General features: G+C 35.4%; 1 protein-coding gene across 1 annotated transcript in view; it reads left to right on the top strand.

Moving 5' to 3' along the window:
- Window positions 1-124: 124 nt before the first annotated feature.
- Window positions 125-25,564, top strand: part of LOC138331161 (lactase/phlorizin hydrolase-like) — a 46,701-nt gene continuing 21,261 nt past the window's right edge. Inside the window, 28 exon segments of the mRNA XM_069278630.1 lie at window positions 125-402; window positions 3,215-3,285; window positions 4,051-4,308; window positions 5,497-5,632; window positions 6,178-6,309; window positions 6,552-6,633; window positions 7,328-7,500; window positions 8,285-8,587; window positions 9,043-9,176; window positions 9,524-9,781; window positions 10,526-10,688; window positions 13,037-13,279; window positions 13,852-13,981; window positions 14,769-14,953; window positions 15,827-16,156; window positions 16,679-16,809; window positions 17,231-17,491; window positions 18,087-18,270; window positions 18,982-19,221; window positions 19,712-19,841; window positions 20,603-20,787; window positions 21,199-21,528; window positions 22,051-22,175; window positions 22,724-22,981; window positions 23,523-23,706; window positions 24,236-24,478; window positions 24,881-25,010; window positions 25,353-25,537. Coding sequence (XP_069134731.1) covers window positions 246-402; window positions 3,215-3,285; window positions 4,051-4,308; window positions 5,497-5,632; window positions 6,178-6,309; window positions 6,552-6,633; window positions 7,328-7,500; window positions 8,285-8,587; window positions 9,043-9,176; window positions 9,524-9,781; window positions 10,526-10,688; window positions 13,037-13,279; window positions 13,852-13,981; window positions 14,769-14,953; window positions 15,827-16,156; window positions 16,679-16,809; window positions 17,231-17,491; window positions 18,087-18,270; window positions 18,982-19,221; window positions 19,712-19,841; window positions 20,603-20,787; window positions 21,199-21,528; window positions 22,051-22,175; window positions 22,724-22,981; window positions 23,523-23,706; window positions 24,236-24,478; window positions 24,881-25,010; window positions 25,353-25,537 — 5,341 coding nt within the window. The 5' untranslated portion in view covers window positions 125-245.

The following is a 25,564-nucleotide window of genomic DNA, read 5'->3' as shown; positions in this document are numbered from 1 at the left end:
CAGCAGTGTAGCATCTTTAATAAAAACAAACAAACACTCGAAACTCTTACGGTTCTCGAGTCCCTGTGATATTTTCAGGTAAATAATAAAGAGATATACTACACATATTCATACCCTATCCGAGTGTATGTATGTCTTCAGTATAGAAACTAATACCTATATTCTTGGTCCACGCAAACCAATTTCTCTTGGTTACAAAATCTCGCGACTTTTACCGGGTCACGAAGCTGGCCAGACGAACGTGTATGGTACCAGTACTCCGTCCGCCCTTGGCTTCGGATATGGTTGTGCGCTTTGTAGTTTTATGTGGCGTTCTTGCCCTGGCCCGGGGGTCGGGCGAGGAGTTTATGTATGGCTCGTTTCCGACAGATTTCGTGTGGGGAGTTGCAACACCAAACAAAGGTAAGCTTGGTAAGCGGGTTAGTTATGAAGAAATAACGCTTGCGTTGTGTTTCTGAATTAGATCTACCGTTTTACGTTTAAAGAAAATTATACATATAGTTGTACTATGATGAACGAAATGTTGTTGCCATTATTTTTATGCATTTTCTCCCGTCGATTTAGTTTGTTACATAGCCATTTTGCAAGCCGCTTAGTAAAAATACAGTACCAAGTAAATACATTCAATTATTTTAGTCCAACTTTCTAGCGTTAAACGTCTGATATAAAACTATTTTCAGAATGCTTTTAGCGATTTAAAGGAGAAAAACTGGTACGTTATTTTCATTTTCTCTGCTCGTGCTCGAATATATATGCTTATCGAATTATTTTGGCATTACTGTATTATTTATAATTATATTCGAAATTACGTTCTCGAAAATAATTGAACTTACATTTCTTGGAGTAGTGATTAGTTTTCGGTATTGTAGCCCTGTGACTGTTTTTCTTCTTTTTGTTTCTGCTGACAAATTATGGCAAATTATGGCTACTGTCAATTTTTTTTTGGGAAAAGCAGGGTCTGTTACTTTCTATATCGGGAAATGTAACTTCGGGCCACCCGGTGTCATGTGATTTGAATCGAGAGCATTGACCTTTTTAAAGATGGCGGAAAAATTACAAATAGACGATGTTTCCACTATTTCAGTGTAATAACTTTTATTTCTAACTTTTAACTATTATTTATCAATTAAATTTGATTTAATCGAGTAATGTCTCTTTTTAGGTCATTTGTTGCTATAATGATACATTTATATATAACATACAACTCAATTGACGGGAATGGCAAATGTGGAACCTCATTTTTATTTATCAATCCGCAATATTGTATCGTTTGTCCTGCTCGATGATTTAATGGAGGGACGACGTAAACGAATGTCGTTTCTACAAAGACCGACACAATCGGCAAAAGCGGGATGGCGAAACGAGCACGACGTTTAGATCCATCGACTTTTTCCAATCTTTATAAGGTCGATGCACTCGATTCGAAAACGAGGTTACCTGTTATCCATGAGTTACCTTCCCGGTTTTGTTTAAAGCAGACCCAACAATAGTTTCAATTGATTTAGTCAATTAATGAAAACAACATTAAACCTATCTTGAGTTTATCGAAAGAAACATACATATATCGACGTCAATTCGAACGTTAAATCGACCGATTTTACCGGTGTTGTCCATGCGTTTTGATTAATTCCAGAGAATTAATATGCTGTAATCATTCTCTATTTACATTATCCAGACATTTGGTAATTATCCATGGTGTCTTACATATGGCCTGACGTCAATTACCTAGATACGTACTCTGTAGCTGTGAGTAAACCGCTTATAAATCAACATATTATGTAAAATATTGCAATAGGGATAAAAAGAAAGTTTTAAATCAAAGCCCTTTGAGCAGTTGTAGTTAGATGTGTTACGTAATTTATGTGCCATCTTAAACCATAAATTTTTATTTGAGCCCTGTTTACTCAAATGTGATATACTAATAACCCTTTCCTGTTGTCCGATCTCTGACGATAAGTGTTTATTTGGACAGAGTAAGAAGCAGACTAATGTTCGGATTATACCAACAACGCCATCATTATAGTATACAAGGTGATATCAGAATGTCCCTACCTGGCCGACCTATATATATATATCTATATATTTATCTCATGTACATCCAAATTTTATCAATGATCCCGTTATCCACAATTAAGCCCACCCTCCCATCTAATCCATCTTATTACTGCCTTATTTTATCACTGGCTCCGTTATCCGCAAGCAAGACCACCCCTTCCTTCACAGCATGCACGTTAGCACGGTGTCTGAATAGTTTTTCTGCTTATGTACTGTATAGTTCGCGGGGTTTTCAATTTCACTAGTTTTAACAATGATTATTCCAAATTAGCTGATTCTAACGCCTCGTGTAACTAAGTATTGTTTTGTGGCCACATGAATGTGTGACACATAATGGTTGCCATTACGATTCATTTGAAAATGTTTTTGCCATCTCCAACCTCAAAACCATCAGTATCACTAAAATAGAAGAGGCATAGTTATTATAAATAGTCCTGTTTAAGAAGCCTCAGCTAACATCTGTTTAGTGCGATATTTAGCCAAGTAACGCAATAAGCGTTTTATATATACCCGGTATATAACGATATGAATTAAAAACAGTGTCAGGTAAATGAATCACAACATTGCTATAATTTACACTATGATATGTAGCTGTGATAAGAATACATCAATTCGATAGTTGTTAGGTGTTGAGTCCCACTCACCAGATTTGTGTTAGATTTCCTTTAAATTGAAAACCTGTTCTGTCACAAGGTCACCGTGTTGTGATAAAACAAGCCCACATTTCATGAAATTGTTTTCCAATGCTTAACTTGTGTGCCAACGTGAATTTACACCCATTTATTTGCAGTTATATACGACATTTTTGTTCTAATATGGTTTGAACCGATAATGCACGAATACTTTTTCAACATAAAACATGTTAACTATGGGTACATATTTTGTTGACATATCGAATCTTTGTGAATAACGATAATCTATTTGGTGGGAAAGGGGGAGCTGGAAGGAAATCGAGAATATAAAAATCATAATTTTGTTCTTGAGAAAAACTCATTTTTTTCCTAGAATAAGATTGTTGCTTAAAAAATATTACTGCAGACAAGGCTGTGAAATAGCGTAAATATTAATATCTCTAAACGTTTTGTTACGACTAAGATATATTTATCGACAAGATACTATTACAGATAAAAATTACTTTTACACTTATTTTTATTGCTAGATTCGAACCCAGGATCAATCATATCATATGACGTCGCCGAAAAGAATATTGAAGCTGCCAAGTTCCTTGGGGTAAGTAAATATAACAAAATTACAAAAAAAGTTTTATTTTGATTTTAAAGCTGACATTGTAAGTTCAAAAGTATAATAACTTGACATTTAATATAATGAAGAAACATTAAAAAATGAAAATTATTTCTTAGACTTCCTTTCCTCTCCCCCGGGTTATGACAGTGCTGTGTCCGAGACCTATATAAAGCATAGAGAAGTCAACACACGTGCATTCATTTTAGAATACGTTATCTCCCTTCAGTTTAACGATTTTAACTTAAATTTGTAGCTTTAGCCGGCCTCGAAAATTGTTCTTAAGGTTGAATTATTGACGCACAACACAAAGTAGTTTGTCGACATATGACCGTAAAATATTCTACAGAATTGGTTAATGTATATATCCATCTATGTCAAAATAATACCATCATTCATAGAAAGTGTCGAAATATATATGTTGGTCGAGCACACAAAAAATGGTAGAAGTACATAATTTAAGTATTAGAATTAACAATGAGGCACAACAGAAATATACCGCAGCACCCCGAAACATACAGACATTCACACACGCAACACATTGCATGCAAGAAAGACCGGCCTTAAATGACCTTTGTTAATTGAAGGTTAAGCGTAAAAAAGCAACTGATAGGGCCATTTTCACCCTTCGTAGTTCTACTCCTTAGGTCTACTCCTTAGAAATTCAGGTTTTGATTGAAGCAGTGTTGTTATTTTTACTCTTTTTGCATTTCTTTGTTACTGTGTATTTCAGTATGTTCAGTTCCTTTGTAGGTTTCTCATTACCATTTCGCCTTGGATTGGTCAATATTATTACCAGATATAGATGGACAGCACAATCCAAGTCCTGGACTCGATTATTACAATCATGTGATCAATGCTACCATAGCAGCAGGTATGACGCCAGTGGTGACTTTACTCTCGGGAGAACTTCCGGTTCATATACAAGAATCCAGTGGGTGGTATAACACCTCTACAATACACCACTTCCGGGACTACGCCAGAAACTGTTTCGAAGCGTTCGGTGATAGGGTAAGTCCGTTCTGTTTATTTCTAAAAGTTTTTTTAAGACGGCAGGGAAAATACGTATATATAAATGAAAATAGACATATTAAACAGTTCAAGTTATACATTTTATGCTGATATACGTCGTGGACGGATATTGTCCTAAAAACGATCTTTTAGTGCAATCCCACGTACGGGTATTTGCAGACTAAAACTAATCTTACAGCACGTTTTGGTAATAATACATTATCTATTCATTAAATCAAAATTCGTGCGCCTATGACTTCACGTGCAAATCCGCACAAAGTCGTTAAGGTCTACTCGACACAATAGCAATTTACTTTTAACGCTGATAAGGGTTACTTAGAAACACCACTCCGGATCTAGACTTGTTTCGTTTTGTTTACTAGAGTGACCACTTAACAATTTTAAAGGCAGTAAAACAAAGGCATTCAACATCAGCCTAGTAACGCAGAATGTTCCAATTTCTAATTTCACATCAATGGTCGTTTGAAGATCATCAAATGATGATAACCCTTTCAAAAATGTAATACTTTTTATCTACCTATTCAATATACTTGAACACCTTTGTATCAACGTTAATATTTCCATATATCATAATCGCAAGGAAAAGGGTTAGAACTGTTTTTGAAACAAAATGCCCAAGCCTGCATCAAAAATTGAGATAGGACGAGCGGGTCACGTAGTGAACGTTTTTGTACATTCAAACGTTGCAATGATACAAGTTCGGACAACGTATGCACATTTTGACCCTGAATTCCACATAAGCATCCAAGCAGGCCATTATCTAAATTATTTACTATTCATTCCTACAGGGAGATAAGGAGCATGTCCAAACCAACTGGAAACCAAATTTTCTTTGTTTTACTAAAAAACAATTTTGGTACATTGTTTTTGTTTTGTTAAGACAGTTGTTTAACTTCTATGCTGTCACATACGTATATAATCAATTTCTGCATATGGACTAACTTGTAGTAGCTTTATAAATAATTCATGACCGTTACTTCTGGACTTCAATCTTATTTACAAAGCTTTTGATTGGTTGGGATGCTTATCCAATAGTAATTTGAGATTTCATAAGAAACGAGGTTATGCAAGTGCATGTATGAAAATAGGTCTTTGTAACGAAAGTAATAAATAATCTACTAGTCAACCGAGATTTCTTGTTGATAACATAACGTGTTTGTCCTGCAGGTTAATGTATGGGTAACTATGCAGAGGACGTATACCGCGACATTACCCGACATAGTCAAGCGTAATCTGATCTCAACCCATACCGAAGTGTACACAATGTACAAAACGGAATTCCAGCAGGTGTCAGCAATAGGAGGTACCAAATAAAATGAAACTGTAAATGTGTCTGTATGTGTGATCAGATTTTTTTACGACTTGGTAAAAAAGATTAGTTACAAGCAAGAAAACAAAAGAAAAAATGGTGATACATTCTAGATTAGGAGGTTAAAGACACACACATATAAAACTATTTAATGAAATAAAATATCCACAACAGTTACTGTATAGTCGGTGATGTACGCGAGTCGTAATTCTCGCGATTTTAACATGAAAATTATTGAAACAGTTACATGTATAATTTTAGTGATCTGATTTTATTAAGGATGTATAATTATGATTTAATAATATCTCATTATTTCGCGGAGCAAATTTTCACGGTGACAACAATGTCCCACGGAATCGCGAATGCATCGATCCCGCGAAATTAAGTATACGGCATTGTGAATAATGTCAATTCCATTTAAATTCTGATTTTATCTAGATAACATTTAACGTGACAATTTGATTCGTTTTCCGTTAATATTTCAATTGTTATATAGAATCTAAAATAATGTTACATTTGTAACCGATTTTTAACTTTAGGAAAATTAGGAATAGCTTTGTCAATTATGTTGGACGAACCGCATGAGCCGCAGATGATTGATGATGTTTTGACAGCCTCTTCGTATCTGACCAATCATATCAGAGATTTCCTGACACAACTTACGTCCAATGGTAAAACATTACATACTACTATTTATTGAACATAAATAACTTTAATGATCTCCATAAATATGTTTACATATATATGTATATATATGATAGTGATGCCCATACCAGTGATACATTTTTGGATTTTCAATTTTACAATAAATCAAAAGTAACATTCCCTACTACAAATCTTGTCATTGTGATAAGTTTTTGTTTACAATATTATCATTATTAAATGTATTTCGTTCAATTTTTTTCGCTATAAGGTTTGACTGACTTTCTTTGTGTGGAGTATGCTGTATCTCATATGACATCACCGTTATCTGTGCAAGGAGCAAGCAAATCGAGGTAAACTGTAAACGAAAAAAGAGAATTTCATTAATAAGATATAACAGGCATGTTATATGTTTCACTGGGGAAATATCATCTACTAAGTATTGCTCTGTGGTGACTGGGCTGCTAATTAACTAATTTACTAATTTGTGTTAATTGTTTTTGCACTGTAAGCCATGTCCCAGTGCTACGCACCAGACTCAGTAATTATAACGAATGTTTGTGACATCGGTGTACTATCAGCGGTAACTTTGAAAAATACATACCTTTTACGTACATACATAGCAAAAATGCAATACTTTAATTCATCGCCTTTCCTTTAGAAAGCTCTTTTCTGCTTGTTGATAAGACGGAAAATAAAGACTGTACTTTATTATATTACAAATTAAATGTTAAATACACAATTATGTGCATTTCAGCGATAGGTATCTTATTATGAAAACAGTTTGAATATTTCTGTTCCATTTATATAAGTATAGGCGCTATCAACGTGACATTCAAAATTATTTCTAAAAAAAAATAAAAGAAATATTAGAGGTTGATGTACTAGACGGATATAATTTATAGTATTCAGGAATATTGCTGCGACCAAACGGAAACTATATCCTAAATCTATATGCATCAAACATTCTTGTTTGTTTTTAATATAAAGCTGAAACACCTATATTCTGTCGAATCCACCCAGGAAATATTCCATATATTTTTTTAGAACCACGGAGGCCAAAGTTGATGAATCTCTCCAAAGTTTGCGACAGCTACTGAAAGGGCTGACTGAATCATCACCAATGCTTCCCCTTTATATCATGGCAAACTATGACGACGCATCTGGAGACTTACAGAGGCTGGACTGGTATCGCGACCACATCAACGAAATATTGAAAGGTATGAGTTTCCAACAAGGCTTGGTTATTACTTTATATATATCGTTAGGGTTACTGTAAGTTTGGATATATTCGCGAGTGTTTATTTTCACGATTTGTACGTGTTTTTTTTTTTTTTTTTTTTTTTTTTTGCAACATAGTTTCATAAATTACGCACGGGGGAAAGTTTCGAGCTAAAAAGACCTACGCCTAATCAGCGTAAATTTCCATCTCGCGGTAATTGCCACATTTGAAGTAACTGAAAACGATTTTATCGATTACAAAAAGAACGTTCACGTCGGAAAGCGCGCCCGATTTTTTCGACTGCTCTCATAAACCTAAATAGCAGTTATGTGTTTGATATATACTCTTCTCTAACCAAATCCTACCAATCCAAAATTACTATAATATTTCATTTTTTTTATTGATCGCGGAAGGGATGAATGTAAATTATATATATATTATTGTACCTAATATTTCGTGAAATAGACTGTAATCACATGAAACCCATCCTTTGAGATAAATGCAAAATAATATGTAGTTTTCACTATTTGAAATTTGCATATAACAAACAATTGCATTACGTTTATTTATATTTCGATTTTAAAGGAATATCGAATCATGGATATTACTGGGCAGTTATTCAACAATTGTCGACAAATTACGATGTAACTAGGACCTTAAAACCCTCTACAGCCTCTGAAATCCATATCTCTATAAAAAACAAGGTCTACAATATACGATCGTCTATGAATTAATTATCCTGTATGTACATTTTATACATATTTACTTTTATATTACGGCAGCAATCAACTCGGACAAGTGTTCAGAAGTGAAAGGATTTTTTGCATCCTTTCCAACTACTATGCACGAGGAACAAAGAACATCGAACACCGTTTCGAACAGAAGACTGCCGAAAGCTTCCGAATTGTTTATCCAGCAGGTTGTCAACGACAACGGTTTCACAGAAGGTTACAACATGAAAGGAGGCATGGCAACTAGTCGTGTTGCTAATGAAGACTCCTTGTTGTTTGACAAATTTCCCGAGGGTTTCCGATGGGGAGCATCCACTTCTGCCTATCAGATTGAAGGAGCCTGGAACGAAGGCGGTATGTGCTACTTAATTTTTATTTTAGACATGAATAAATTAAACTATACCGAAACTTTAGGAATGGAAATATTACTGCTTGAAATTATTTGAATGAAACAGAAAGCGAAACCGTTCACTGCTGTATGCAAGGGTAGTAAATAAACAATTCAAGAAGATAACTGAATTTGCCACATGATACCCCGTGAATACATTCGAAACAATAAATCGCGAATTTTTACTTTCACGAAAGTTAACACTATACAGTATTACTCTAAGGCATTTAAAATGCAATTGTAACGTTGCAAGACGTTAATGTTCACAAATCTACAATACGTTTATTTTCTTATGAATTGATCTTCTTTTTTTAAATGAACGAATCGATTGAACAATATAATTTCGTACATCAGTTGATCAATACATGAACATTTGATCAACTACATGTATTTATTGAATCGTTATCTTAATTTTCCACAGGGCGTGGTCCGACCTTCCTTGACCAGATCACCCATAGCCATAGCGGTTCCATCATAGACAATTCAACAGGGGACGTGGCGTGTGACAGCTACCACAAGTACATGGAGGATATCAGAATCTTGAAGGACACTAAGGTAAAGTTTCTATAAGCTAACACGCGGTATTCGCCATCAATAAAATCAATATTCTGGATATCCCTTCACAGATGGTCATAATTGTTTGTTGTCCTAAACGAAGAAATGTATTAAGGTGTCTCTGTCATTTCTCTATACGTTATTAAACCCTTCAAATTACACTGAAAAGTACAGAAGTGACAGTTGAATATTTGCAGCAAGGCATTTGTTAAACTAATATTCGGAACCTCGTACAATCATGTTAAGCCGAGAAAGAGTTTGTTTCTCGGGAACACTTATGCTGGTATTTATGAGTCCATTGCTTTACAGTTGGAAAATATTTTATAATGTCTATTTATTAATTACAGGTTACTACATACCGGTTTTCTATATCATGGGGAAGAATTTTTCCAAATGGTGCTAACCACACCGTCAATCAGATTGGTGTGGGTTACTATAACAAGGTTATTGATGGCCTCCTTGCCGCGGGAATCGAACCTATGGTCACCTTGTATAAATACGACATGCCGTTGGATTTAGTAAAGGATGGTGCATGGACTAACCCGGCTACGATCGACCATTTCAAAGAGTACGCGAGAGTTTGCTTCAGGGAATTCGGAGCTAAGGTACATAAAACGAAAAGTGATCTATATATTTATCAATAATGGGCATCTGTTGAGGTTCATTTTGGTATTATGACGCCTTGATAGAATTAAATAATATTCGAGAGCGTAGTCAGACGTCATTATTTGTAATACAGCATTGCTGGATATTTTCACGAGTGAAAAAATTTCGCAAATTTGACATAACTCGAGGCAATTTATTATTTCACGAATTTTGATTTCGCGTTTTGGCAATGAGGAATATGATTTAAGAACCATACATGTAATTAGATGTTCACGATTTCAACCATGACCTACGTTTACCAGCTATACGATATTCTGATATAATCACTTCCCATACAAATCTACTGCAAGGTTGTTCTCCTTCACTGAGGATTAGATTTCGCTTCGCCACGAAAAAATCAAGAACGATGAATTGAATAAATGTGAGCAAATGACAATTCGCGTATTAATTATCCCCGTCAATTAGTATCAAAGAGAAAAAAATAGCGAAATATTATGAGTTTTTTCAAGAGAACATAACATGAATATACCGCAGTCTCCTAAAACACACACCCGCACTTCATACACACTACACACTGCATACATGGGATGCCGTATTTTCATGACCATGGCTCTTAATTGGACATTAATTAATTCAATAAACAAATAATCATTTAAATTATGGTTGTGTTTGTAGAAAGATAAAGATACAAATCAATGATACCAATTTTTAATTTCGGTCCGTCTTTATTTTGTTTATCAAAGGTGAAGACATGGTTCACGATCAATGAACCGTACATGATGAGCAAGGTGTTGTACGACAATGACGGTTCTGGGACAAAGGATTATATAGCGGCTCACAACATGATCTTGGCTCACGCTCAAACTTACCGCATGTACGAGAAGGACTTCAAACCACAGCAAAACGGTAAAATTACTGGATATCATAATACAATTTATAGATGCTACATCGCAGACGAATAGTATTTTTCTCTGTCAAAAACAAGAACAGACGATTTAGTATTTTCCTTACTTACAAAGCTTACTTACTTTATACCATAACCACCATTGAAAGGTTAGAGCTTCTATATAAAAATATTAAAAACAATCAGTTGCGTCCCGAAAACAGTCCATGGCACTACATCCTGTATGGAATGAAGTACTGATTGTACATCCACCAAAAGCAAATTTATCATATATTATTTTTGTGTGCATTAGACATACATTTACATGAGTAAACACCATTTACATATACTGTCGGCGGCGGAGCATCATTAACATCCCACTTTAAGGTTTTCTCTGTAAATTAGGAAAAAAATAATGATAATTTCCGGATAGTGTTAGTCAATAGAGAGCAATGCAACAACCATATCATAGAACATTTTACTTCTGTTTACGGTTGTGTTTCATGATAAGATAAACAAGATATGTCCAGTATCATGCTAAACTAGAAATCGTCATTAGGTATATCCCTTGTAAAAAGTAACGAGAAAAAATAATAGTATATTACATTAACCCCAGGTACATAGCGTGTTTAAACAAAGTCTATAAAAGTGGTGGCTTCTGCTCCTGTTTAGCGCTCAGCATAAAGGGAGTGGGTCGAACGGTTCACCCTTTGTCATTACAAGAGGATTCAACACGAATATACCGCAGTCTTCCAAAATACGTAACTCCCACTACATAAGCGCTACACACCACATACAAGGGAGGCCGTCCTTACATGACCCTGACTGCTAATAGGACGTTAGTATAACAAACAAACAAACAAAAGTTTAAACAACAATTTAACTTATCGTTTGATGATTAAAAAACAAGCTTAAAGTATACATGAATTCCTATTCTAGATACGTATTAGTTCATAGGGGATAAACTGACGCTAAAGATCAGTGTAGAACTATTTTTAACAACACTGTTATCGGATGGACTGAATGACAAACGGTTCACTGACGAAAGGCGAAAAATGAATAGGAAAAAAATGCTCAATAGGTAACAACAGCATGAACGAATCACAATAATTGCCTGTTTTATAAAAAAAAAATAGTCGATAAATTACAATTACAATGTACTTGATATCGATTACTTTGTTTAGAATACAATTGTAAACTGTTTTGTTTATTAGTGCGTCCATTATGTAGCTATTTTCTACCGGACGTGTCGTTATCTAATATAACTCATATGTTATAAGAAAACAACGGGGAAATATATTAAACATATAGCTTTGAATTATAAATCATCAACACTAATTCGCTATTCGTTGATCATTGACAAAATATGGTGTAATCTGATGCATGTTAGATTTTTAAATGAAATTAAATACATGATTTATTTCAATTTCCAGTTTTGAATAACATGTCGTATTTTCACTGATATTAATCAAGCATGCATTGCATTGATCAAATGAATATAACACAATTTTATTTTCTTTCTCATTTTCTCCCCTTGGGGAGTTTACTGATACGAGTTATTGTTTCAGCTTTCCGGTAATTATTCGTTAATTAGTTAATCCTGTTTTGTGAATGGCTTACCACTTGGCTAATGGAATAGGTAGACGGATACCCACATGGTATTCATAAAGATGGAACGAGGAAATATGTGTTAGGATTTTAGGGTGCAAGTTAATGGAAAATCGACAGGCTACTTTATAATCTCATTGGGAAATGTTTCGGGATGTAGTATAATGGGGGCTTCTTCGTATACATGTACCAAGCGTTTACATTGGGCTGCGGTGGCCAAGTGGTTAAGATGTCTCGAATAATTCTTGAATAAAATATTTTTTTTGAAAAAAAAGATGTCTCGACATATTTCACAAGCCCTGCACCTTCGGGTCGCGAGTTCGAATCCCATGTGGGGCAGTTGCCTTGTACTGATCGTTGGTAGGTGGTTTTTCTCCAGGCACTCCAGCTATTCACGACCAACAAACCTGGCACGGCCTTATATGACCGTGGCTGTTAATATCATAGGACGTTAGACCAATAAAAGACACTGGCTGATTGTCATCTCTAAAACTGATACTAACAATTAATTGGCATTGTTTTATTTTACAGATATCTACTCCTCCGAGGAAATTGGCATTGTTTTATTTTACAGAGATTTACTCCTCCAAGGAAATTAGTATTGTTTTATTTTACAGAGATTTACTCCTCCGAGGAAATATTTATTTTTATTTTCCTGCACTTTTTAAGTCATCAGATCTCTATTTGATTGATTTTGAGTTTGTACAAGTAATTTGTGTCTAAATCAGTATTCGTAAAATCAACTTGCTATGTTCTATGACAGGCAAACTAAGCATTGTACTGTTCTCCCAATGGATGGAACCGAAACAGGCTGGTGATCCCGCTGATTTGGAAGCTTCTGAGAGGGCACTGGAGTTCAATATTGGATGGTTTGCAGAGCCAATATTTGGCAATGGATCTTACCCAGACGTGATGATAAGACGTATAGCAGATGCCAGTAAATCCATGAATCTTACCAAGTCTAGATTGCCAAATTTTACAGACGAACAACGCAAAATGATCACAGGTAATTATGATTTTTATCAACTCTATTCTATTTATTATTTATGTTGACTGATGAGGTTGCTACAATTCGTATATTCATATTCTACATAAAGGTATATATTTTGTGAGTTTGTTTAATCCTGTTTTAACTAGGTATAGATCTAAAAAATAGTATAGATCTCATGTATGTTTATAAACAATATACCTGAAATTATATTGACTATTTAGTCTCTGTCATTTATTTCCTGTGTAAAGCTGACAACGTAATTCAACCCTAACAGAAAGTTGGACCCCCAACCTAGAAATAATGGTAACAGAATGCATTCATACTTGCCACACATGTTTCTTACCAATTAATTTCAATATTTGTGATAAATATTCTATCACAATTTATGTGTACAATTAGGCAAGTCATACAAACTATTTCATAGCTGCTTTGTATTTTGACATATAATGCCCGGTAATTGTTTTTAGCTTAGAACACCCAGGACTACATTTTGTCGAGCATGTTAACATGTGTGCACAGGAAATTCGGGACAAAAAGTTTGTACACTTAGGTACATTACATCAATTATTTTGATTCTGTCTTCCCAGGTACTGCCGATTTTTTCTCCATAAACATATATAGTGCGGCTCTGGTGACATCCGCAGGCCCCGCCGAGCTGACGACAAGATTTGATGAAGATGCTGGCTACACTCTCAGTGTTGATTCGTCATGGAAGGAGTATGCATATTTCATTTAGTTTAAAATTTAATTTTCCAGCTTCTACTTTATTTTCTATTTTGTCATACAATATTTTTCTCGGTGATAAAAAATATTTGTCTTCTAGATTTTTTTACCACGTCCATTTCCTACATGATATTAGATGTCACTATCACGACAATTATCACATCACATTCATGAGAAATGTCAACATGTTGCATGTACAACCGTGCATGTTGACTATGAATGTCATTGTCACGGGCAACTGTTTTGGAAGTGAACTTTATTTGAAACTACCTTATTCATTTGTCATTCGACATTTGGTTTGGTCTAGAAAATATTTGACCTCTGAATTTTTTCACCGCGTTCAACTTCTTGATATGTTTCACCGCGTTAACTTCCCACATGATGTTAGAGGCCACTTTCACGACAATTATCAACTATCAAATCATCAATGCAAACGTTGATTGTATGATGAATGTCATAGCAACGAGCAGCTGTTTGAATGATACTGTATGTGAATGGTACAAATCATAATGCATCGTATCTAGTTTATATCTTAGATATCCAAATAATATTTTGCAACTAATAATGTATTAAGTATTACTGTTCTTTCACAATGTATGAACTGTTGTAGCTGTTTCGATATTATATCAATATTATTGATATTTATTTTGTGCGCTTTTTTCAATTCTCATCACATTTAATATTTAAAATTTAAATATTAAGTATGTTATAGGCTTTTCTTTCTATATATTCATATTTAGAAAAACTTGAAACTACATTAATATATCTTCGTTATTTTCAGAACATGTGATGGTAGAATGTACGATACCCCGTTTAGCATGCGCAAGATGTTAAACTGGATCCGCCGAAAGTATGGAGATGTTCCTATCCTGATAACAGAAAATGGCGCGTGCGATCAAACGGACGGGATAGTAGATCCGGATAGGATTGACTTCCTTCGAAAATACACAAACGAGGTGTTAAAAGGTAATCTTGTTTCAGTGATGGATTATTTTGATCAAAATTCCGTTTTTCATATTACAGAGTTGCCTCCCTTGCAGGTAGATAAAGGTATCCATTGTAACGTTATTATTGTGTGAGTAAAATGTACTTCATTTTCTCTGGAAAGCTCTCAAGGGACGATAACTCATAATATGCAAACACAGAATTACCATTTTGTTACATCAATGCTGCAATACCCTCTATTTTCGTTTATTTGTTATTGCAATAACCATAAGGGGGTTGTTTAAAAACGCATACGGTTAGTGGATTTGCATAGATCATTTGCCAAATATACTTTTCAATAACTTGAAAATGTATGCATGTTTTATTTCATCAAAACATTATACAATATATACTCCTACATTAGACCTTTTCCTCCAAAATGTGGAACCTTTTAATAACTCCCGATAAGAAAAATATATAATAGATATATAATGAAGACAATATAAATCTTGTACACGATTCTTATGAATGTATACAAAGGTTACCAATAGACGTCCTGACATTGTCAAGCTATTGTTTTTAAACTACTTTTAAGGCAACAGATTGACTGTGCAAGCATATCGCATGATGATATACATGGTTATAAAACTCTGTTTATCTGTAGAACCCGTAGGCACTGCATTAGAAAATAATCTGTAGAACCCGTAGGCACTGCATTAGAAAATAATTTTAACGATACCTAAAATATGTCATAACCTCTTCATTTTTGTATGATTCATGATATTTTTGTCTGTATATCTGGTGTATTTTTAATTCAATGTATATAGGCGTCAGAAAACAGAGCATAACATGCACCCATACATTCACGTTTGACAGTTTAGGATTTAATGAAATGTGTGATTGTTGTTTTTTCAGCCATACGTTTGGATAAGATCAATGTCACTGGATACCTAGTTTGGAGTATTATGGACAACTTCGATATCACTTTCGGCTATCGTAATAAATACGGACTGTATCACATCGACTTTAGCGATCCGGACCGCACCAGAGTTCCGAAGCACTCTGCGTCTTTCTATCGACAACTAGCTTCAGAGAACTCATTCGAGCATGGCTACCCTGGGATCGGAGGAAGAGGGGTCGCACCGGAAATGGAGAATGAGTTTTATTTTGAGACTTTCCCTGATGATTTTGTTTGGAGTTCAGCTACAGCAGCCTACCAGGTGGAAGGTGGATGGGACGAAGGCGGTATGTTGTTTATTCAAAGAAATGCTGTAAACAAACTTCTACTCGATTTAACCTGGTCTAACGACTTTTTATGATGATTTGATTCGCGATAAAGGCTTCATTGGTCATAATTGAATGAGTCCTACAGTTTTGTATCATTCTATCAAAACTGATGTTACAACATATTTTTTCTTGTTTTCTCATGAAAGAATTATTAATGAATGCCTTTCTTAATGTATATCATACTTTGTATTGTATTACAGTACAGTAGCTGCGTTCTCCGCCATCTTGATCATATGAAATATGTTGTCATGTGTATGTTTATTGCTATTTTCATTCGGAATGAAATGAATTTAATTGTTGAAACTTGTTTCAAGCAAGATATAATTATAATGCCGTTCATAACTTCTTTATAATCAATTTCTTTTTTAATACGAAATATCAAAAACAAATTCTAGATAACTGCATTAAAATGGAATGTGATTCTTCTTTGCAACTGAAATAGCGTGTGTTCTAACCATTCATAATCGTGTTCCTTTACAGGGCGTGGTCTGTCTATATGGGACGTCTGGGCACAAACCCCGGGCAAAATCGCCAACAATGATAATGGAAACGTGGCGTGTGACAGTTACCATAAATACAAGGAAGATATACAGCTGCTGAAACAACTCGGGGTACGTGAAGAAGTTAAGTCACAAACCTCGTTAACTCGCAGTCAGGGAGACCATGGTACATATGTAAACTGTCGAGTTATCAGTGTATTCGAGTTAACTGTTAACATGAGTAGATATTAACAAAATACAAAACAATCACCCATTTCAAGACCTGATTGAGTCTGGCTTTTTTCTATTGAATACCGAACTTTTCACGCTTCTTTCTTTGTTTAGTTTTTGCTTCAGATATGGCGGCTTTGAGTCATTTCTTTGTTTAAAAACTGAATAGCAGATCCTACATTACATTGGTAAAATAGGTACTGCAAATTTATTTTCGAGGTTTCATGCCTCCAACTTTTTTGCGGCGATTTAATTTCGTAATTTAAAGTTTATACAAATATATCTTTGTCTGACATCAATTGCTGGTTCTATTCTTTACTAGGTGTCTCATTACCGCTTCTCCATTTCCTGGCCAAGAGTCCTACCAAACGGTACAGTGTCAAGCGCTAACCAACCGGGTATCGACTACTACAACAACCTTATCGACGGCCTTCTGGCGGAAAACATCCAGCCCATGATCACATTGTACCACTGGGATCTTCCTCAGGCCCTGCAGCTTAAGTACAATGGATGGCTCAACGATTCTATGGTCGACATCTTCGCTGACTACGCTGAGTTCTGTTTTCAGCACTTTGGAGACCGGGTATGTTGGTTGAATAGTTTAGTGTGGTTTCATGTGTCCTGTTAACAGCCAGGGTAATTTGGTCGATTGATTCGTTTCTGGTATGAATGTGATGAGTCATCTAGTACATGTATGTAAGCGGTGTGGTGAATTAGAGCCCTCCTGTGTGGGGACATTTGTTTATATTTTTGAAGGCTGACCCAAAGGCCCCAACCTTGGCAGCCTTCAGATGTAAAACATGTCTGGGGTATTAAATGTTTTTGTGTTAAAAAAGTTATAGTTAAAATTATTTATAGACGACCTGCTCTGTATGTAATATGTTGTGAGTGTGAATGTCTATGTGTTTGAGGGGGCTGCGGTATATTCTTGTTGTGTCTACTTGTAAGTGAAGACTCTTGTCCTTTAAATACTGTATCACACTTGCTTGTCACCTATTACGACCATGAAATAGGGACATCAGGTACAATCGATTCTAACGTGATAAATAAAGTAATAGACGACAGCAATATCAATACAACCAGTGGCTATAATATAAACAGATTTTTGTCAGTCATGTTTGTTCAATTTCTTTTCTATTTCAACCAATCTTTGATCATATTTTGTTTTCTATTTTCAGGTGAAATTCTGGATCACATTTAACGAGCCGTGGATAGTTTCGTGGTTAGGGTATAGTGTTGCTGTGTTTGCTCCAGGAATGTATGGTCCCGGGACAAACGCTTACACAGTGAGCCACCACCTGATCCTAGCTCACGCTAAAACCTGGCAGGTCTACAACTCCACCTACCGGCAAAAGCAAAAAGGTAGGATTCTTTACTAGGGCCCAGTTTCATGAACATTCCTTAACTCTAAGGAATTCATTAACTTAAAATTCTCCATGGGAAAGCATTATGAAAGTTAAGGAAAAATCTAAATTAGGGAGCCTACCTTAAAATTTGTAATACTTTCCTGTGGATTATTTTCAGTTTTACGAATTCCTGAAAGCTAAGAAAGCTGCGTCATGAGTCATTCTTACACCGCCACGAAACAGAAATATGCATGTTAAACTTGTCACTTTAAAACTTATCGTTGGCATTCAAAGCGGATTTTATCAACGAAACCAAAAGTGCTGTTACTTCAATATTTTTTTCATATCTATAAATTAAAGTAGTCTGTAAATGTAGTAAACAATGAAAAACAGCTTGATGTAATAATACGGTACAGATAATTATGGCATTATTCGGCACCAACACAAAGAAGGCGAAGGAAGAGAGAATGATGAAAGGGACCTTTGATACGTATAAGGAAGAAATGTCGCTTAGACGATGAACATAACAAATAGATAAAATGATTGATATCAAAACGGTAATCCAGGTCAAGCATTTGTATTTATGCAACACTGGATAAAGCTTGTTAGAGTAACTTTATCCCACGAATTCCAGAGACAATTTCTACGTAATTGGTTACTGAAATAATCGAGATATGAACATAGACATCCTCTGTCCCTTTTAATTTTGAGATTTAATGGAATACAGGGCAGGTGGGAATAACCTTGAATGCTGGCTGGTCAGAGCCCGAGGATCCGTTTAACCCCTCTCATCTGGAGGCTGCGGAGAGAGCTACCCAGTTCGACTTTGGCTGGTTTGCCAATCCTCTGGTCCACGGTGACTACCCGGATATCATGAAGTGGCAGGTCGGAAACAAGAGTGCTCTTCAGGGATTCAACGAGTCAAGGCTACCTACATTCACAGAGACACAAAAGCGAATGATAAACGGTATAAATGAAAAAAGATAAAAGATAAAACGTATTTTGGCGGAATTATATTTCAGCGTATTGTTATTATATAAGAATGTATCTGAGGGGGGATTTATTTTAGCTTAAACAAGATAAGCGCAGAGATGCACATGCGCATTTACAGGAAATACAATTTACGCAATCATATTGTATCGCACAATGTCTGGCGCAAAACCGCTATAATATGTTAACTGCTGAAATATATACGTTGACAGTATTCTTTTTAATCAGAATGTCCGTATTTTGTTTCCCTTCCCGAAATATTTTTTTTTTAGATTAAAAACTTATCAATGCAACGTTTAAAGAAAGTCCCAATGTAATGAAATCGAATGAGGGTTTTTATTTCATATTAAGTAATAAATTAGATATTTTCAGGGAGTAAAGAATACTTTAATCAAAATATTATTGGTTTCATCGTTCACGAGATTTAGATAAGGATTTTAATTGCAATTGCCTTGTACCATTTATAGGAGCGACAGATTTCCTTGGTCTGAATTTCTACACGTCTGGTCTTGTTCACCCAGAAGATAGAGACATTAACGACATTAGTTACGACGCGGACAAAGATACTGGAGGCTCAATAGATCCGAAATGGCTTGGGTAAGTAGCAAACAAAAATACTGGGGGTTCAATAGATCCGAAATGGCTTGGGTAAGTAGCAGAAAAAAATACTGGGGTTCAGTAGATCCGAAATGGCTCGGGTAAGCGGGTAAGTAGCGGACAAAGATACTGGGGTTTCAAAAGACCCGAACAGACTCGGGTAAGTAGCGGACAACTCTAGAGACCCGAAATGGCTTTGGTAAGTAGCTTTAGAGACCTGGAATGGCTTTGGTAAGTAGCGGACAAAGATACTAGCGGCTCTATAGATAGAAAATTAGTTTTGTGTTTGGTTTTTTTAATCTGGTTCTACAGATACCAATAAAAGTGTAATGCTGGGCCAAGGTCTTTAACTCTTCCAATAATGTAACACTTCGCAATTTCGGACAAAGTATAGCTATTAATATACAAATAAGATATCACAACAGAAACACTCCTCATTGACAGACAGATACGTTATCCCCAATTTGATATATTATACAAAATTTATGATGCCGAAATGTCGCTATGCGTTCTGAAACATAAAAATAGCCAAATTGCCAACCTTGTGTCTAATAGGTAGTTTAAACACTGCTGCATATCAGCGCCCTAGCATCATAATGTTGAAAGTGTAGTAGAAAACTAATTTACCGGTACGCCAGTCGATACCTATATATTATCTGTTTGCCCAAGTACATGTAACATGTCGAATATATGACAGGCCAAACATTAATGAGATTAGGTAATTAAATATTGAATATATAAAACTCAAACCATATCTTCAGGTCGGGCTCTGGCTGGCTAAAGGTTACTCCATTTGGTATCCGGAAAATGTTGAATTGGATCAAAAACCATTACGGGGACACTCCTATTTATGTAACTGAGAATGGCGTGTCCGACAGGAACGGATCTCTACCAGACGTCCACAGAATTAACTACTATAGGTCTTATATCAACGAGGTTCTCAAAGGTAGGTCACCGGAGATTTGTTTGGGTTATTCAAAAATCAAGTAAAATAACAATGTATTTCACATTCGTAGGAGGGCCCTCACAGCGTTTTATATATTTATTGTACCTTAACTTTGAAACACAATTGTATATCATCCTCACTTTATTATTGATATATAATCAGCATTTTCACTTTTTACAACCCATTAATTCACGTCCATTAAACGCAATACTTATATACTTACTTTACAGTACCTGTGAAATTCACTTGAGATAATCAAAATGATGGTAGATTTAAGATATGAATTTGCAGTGATCAAGTTTGTCAACAACTCTCAATTAAAGGGCACTAACTCGAGTTTCAGTATGCCTGAATGCAATAACATTGTACTGCATTTGGGAGTTTGGTCTACTATACTTAATTATACTTTAGCACGGAAACTGGATAGAGTGAATGTGCGAGGCTACACAGCTTGGTCTTTGATGGACAATTTTGAGTGGGGCAGTGGTTATGACGAGCGATTCGGTCTTCACTTTGTCAACTTCAGCGATCCTGACAGAGCCCGTACCCCCAAGGAGTCAGCCTATTTTTACTCCCAGATAATAAAGGACAAGGGTTTCCTTCGAGATTCGATCACAGCACCAGGAAATATAAAGACATATACTCACGAGAATGAGTTCTTATACGGAGAGTTTCCGAAGGGATTCGTTTGGAGTGCATCTTCCTCTGCCTATCAAGTGGAGGGATCATGGAACGTCTCTGGTAAGACATAAATGTTTCTTTCATTATCTTTCTTACAATGAAATATTAAATCAAAGAAAGCCGAAAAAATTGTAGCATATATTACATGCATCTGTGTTGACATAAAGCTAACAGTATATTTTTGAATTTCAAGATAAATTTTCGTGTACCCGGTAATAATTGTGGGAGGATAAAGTCACAATTAATCAAAGTGTTGAAGCTGTGAAATGATAGCGGATTAGTAAATCATATATTCACCTTTGGCCAGGATGCAATATTTCAATGAGTGAAGTTTTTATCTGCGGAAATAGACTATACTTTTGTTACATTAACGAATCGTTTGTTTTTGTTCACAGATTCTCTAATTTTTAAATTTGATCAAATATATCATGCACAGGATGCAAAAGCCCTAAAGATTACAAGGTTGTATTTTCAGAACAAAACCAGATGTGTTTTCGGAGCAAAGCGAAAATAACATGTTGTGCTAATGCTTAAAGGTTCATGCAGATGTTTATAAAATGAGAATATTTGTATTTATAACAGGCCGAGGCGAAAGTACCTGGGATAAATATCTCCACCAGGGGAATCCCGCCACTGGCAATGCTGATGTTGCCTGTGACAGTTACGACCAGTATACGGAGGATGTGAAAATGCTCAAACAACTTGACGTAAGATATTTTCTTATTTTACATCTTTCTATCGCAGTATTGATAAAATGCAAAGATAATAATTTCAGTTTACATATTTCTCTTGTATTTATAGAAATATATAGAACAGTTTTTACATACATTTGTATATATAATCTACACATTTGTTTATTGATGTTCGTGATGTTTTATGTTGTAACATATACAGTTACATACATTCCCTAAGTGGATTTTATTAAGTAAAATATGTTTATAGCAATTTACTTTATTTTACGAACATATGTATCAACTGTTGAGGTTCATATAATGTTTTGATACATGTAGAATAAACGACCGAGGGCTGATCTACAGGCTAATTAAAAGAATAACGATGGTCATAAGACGCCACCCTGGAGAACTCAAAGTTGGGCAATGAAGTATTAACCCGTTTTTGACACCAGAAAAAAAAGAAATACTGACATTTTTTTATCATATTTAAAAGCTAAAACAAAACTTATTTTAACGTTTGTATATTACATTTGTCCTATTTATTTCTTACATGATGTCTAGTACTCGTGTTCTTCCATTAGGTGTCCCACTACAGGCTAACTCTATCGTGGTCGCGTATCCTACCCCGGGGATTAAAGACGGAGATTAACAGTGAGGGGGTCAAGTACTACCACCGTCTGATAGATGCCCTCCAGGAGGCTAACATTCAACCTATCGTTACACTGTTCGATAACGACTTCCCCCAAGCCTTGCAAAACAATGGAGGATGGCTTAATGCATCGATGGTCGACCGTTTTGTCGATTATGCAAGGATCTGCTTCAATGAATATGGAAATAAGGTAATTATGTATGCATTATCACAATAGGTAATTATGTATGCATTATCACAATCTTGGAAATATGATATTTAAATTCTGCACCGGGTTTGGTTTTTACATTAGGCCTAACCTTTTTGATAACGAATACTTGGCACAGAAAATATAGGCATAAGTCATAATGGTTATATTGCTGAATAAGTTTGCTTTTTTATTAACAATGCAAACTATTTGCTGATAAATGAGAATATAATGAAAAGATACTATAGTCATAGATATACCAAATCAATCGTGCATCAAAACGTGTACGTTTAAAGTAATTCTTATAGTCATGTATATAACAACTGACTTTTGAATTTTTCACACCATCTCATGTTACAAACCTCTTATAGCTCGAGGAAAGCAGAACATCAGGGTAATCAAAATATGAAATATATTCATTATCCTCAAAAAACGCTATTGATACACTGAATGTAACCAACCTATTCGTGAAATGATTCTTATGAAAAAGTTAATGTCATAAAATTGAACAAGCATGATTGCAGTAAACTTGTCTGTGCTACAGGTAAAGATGTGGTATACTATGGATGACCCCCAAGCGTTAGCAGTGTCTGGATATGGGGAAGCTAAATCACCACCTCGCATATCCGGAATAGGAACAAACGTCTACACGGCAGCACACAACCTGATCAAGGCCCATGCCAGCGCCTACCACGTGTACGATTCAGAATTTAGACAGTCACAGAACGGTAAAATTTTATTTGGGTTAATTTTGATTGTTGGTGTTTTGAAAAATCATATAACTTTTGGCGCTGTTCTGATTTAGGAAAGAACATTAAGAATTGTACTGTTCTTTTTAACTTGCGATTACCATTTCAGGTTGTATTAGTTCCTTTTATAGGTCTTTTAGTTTTACAACTAGTACTTTTAGCTTTAATTGCTAACCATTGAAAGTATTCTGAAAATGCATGATACCTTTGGAGTATACTACCATTTATTAAAGTCTCCAGGGAATTGAACACAATGGCAAAGTTCAGAAACGTCCAATCGGTTCAAAATATTTTTTGTGATACAAAACTTTAATATATCAAAATATCATGCGTATAACCCTGCCAAAATCTTAATTTACCAGCCTGCCAATTGCACTGCTGTCCATATCTCTCAATAGCCTTTTGGAATATGCATACGTACTTATCCGCTTTTGATTTTGAAATGCTATGATAATAAAGAAACACGGCATGTATATACTCTGAATTTTTAATTTCGATTGAAATAAAGGTTCTGTTGGGATCGTACTGCACGTGAAATGGGCCGAGCCGAAACAGACCTTCAATCCGTTTGATGTGCTTGCATCAGAACGGTACCTGGATTTTAACCTTGGATGGTTTGCCGATCCAATCTTCCTCACGGGACAGTACCCGCCTGTGATGAAGGCACAGATAGCAATGAAAAGTAAACACCAAAACCTCACAAATAGTCGACTTCCGGAGTTTACCACAATGGAGCAGAAGATGATTCAAGGTAATTTAGACAGGAAATGCGTCTTTCAATAAGAATTATTTTAATTTTCTGACGTGTTTAACTTCATGTTAATGATATAATCCTTATTATTGTGATAAGGAGCAGACCATGATTCAAGGTAATTAAGACAGAAGATGTGTCTTACCATAAGAATTATTTTGATTATCTGATGTGTTCAACTTCATGTTAGCAATGCGACTTGCAATTTGGCTACAGTATGCAGCTGGTTGCATTTCTGTGCTCGGATTTAAACAAAATTATGGACATACAAGAACTAAAACTTTCTCAGTGAAGTCGAAAATAGTTCAGTATTGTGAAGTTTTTCTCATCAGTCCCATAATTCAATTTAAGGTAAGTATGTTACGATTGTGATCAATTTTGATTGTATTTCTTATCTTGTAGGATCAGCTGATCATATCGGAATTTCATTCTATACATCACAGCTGATAAGTAATTCTCAACAACCAACATCATCGCCTAGTTACTATGACGACCAGGATCTGACGACGGAAGTCAACCAAAGCTGGCCACAGTAAGTAACCTCTGAACAAACAATGCAAACGTTCCACATATTTACATAAGTTTTGATATGCATGGCGCACTTTGTTTCAATTACATGTAATCAAGAAACAAAAGAAATGTTACCATACAGATGATTTTTAATCAACTGCCAATTTTCACTGAATCAAAAGGGCTATATACGGCTTTTGCCTAATTCACCCCTCCTTTTAAAAACTATTTGTTAAGAACGTTAGTGTATTTAAAATAACTACAAGACTCATGACGATCCTATTGACATGTTAACCATGAAACAATGTTGGTCTACAGTAACTTATTCAACTTATTCATTTGACACAAAAAATCATTTGAACAGGAGCGGATCGTCATGGTTACGTGTGACACCGTTTGGTATGAGAAAGCTGTTGAACTGGATCAAATTTAAGTACCCAGACGTCCCAGTATACATTGCGAACAATGGAGTGTCGGACAATGACGGGTCAGTGCAGGACAATTACCGTGTCCAGTATCATAGAAACCACATTGACGAAGTTTTAAAAGGTGAGTAAATATGATTCAGGTATATTC

Source organism: Argopecten irradians, chromosome 9 (genome assembly GCF_041381155.1).
Source record: "Argopecten irradians isolate NY chromosome 9, Ai_NY, whole genome shotgun sequence".
Classification (NCBI taxonomy): Eukaryota; Metazoa; Mollusca; class Bivalvia; order Pectinida; family Pectinidae; genus Argopecten; species Argopecten irradians.
Note: the sequence above shows the minus strand (reverse complement) of the source record. Positions and strands in the feature narration are given on the sequence as shown.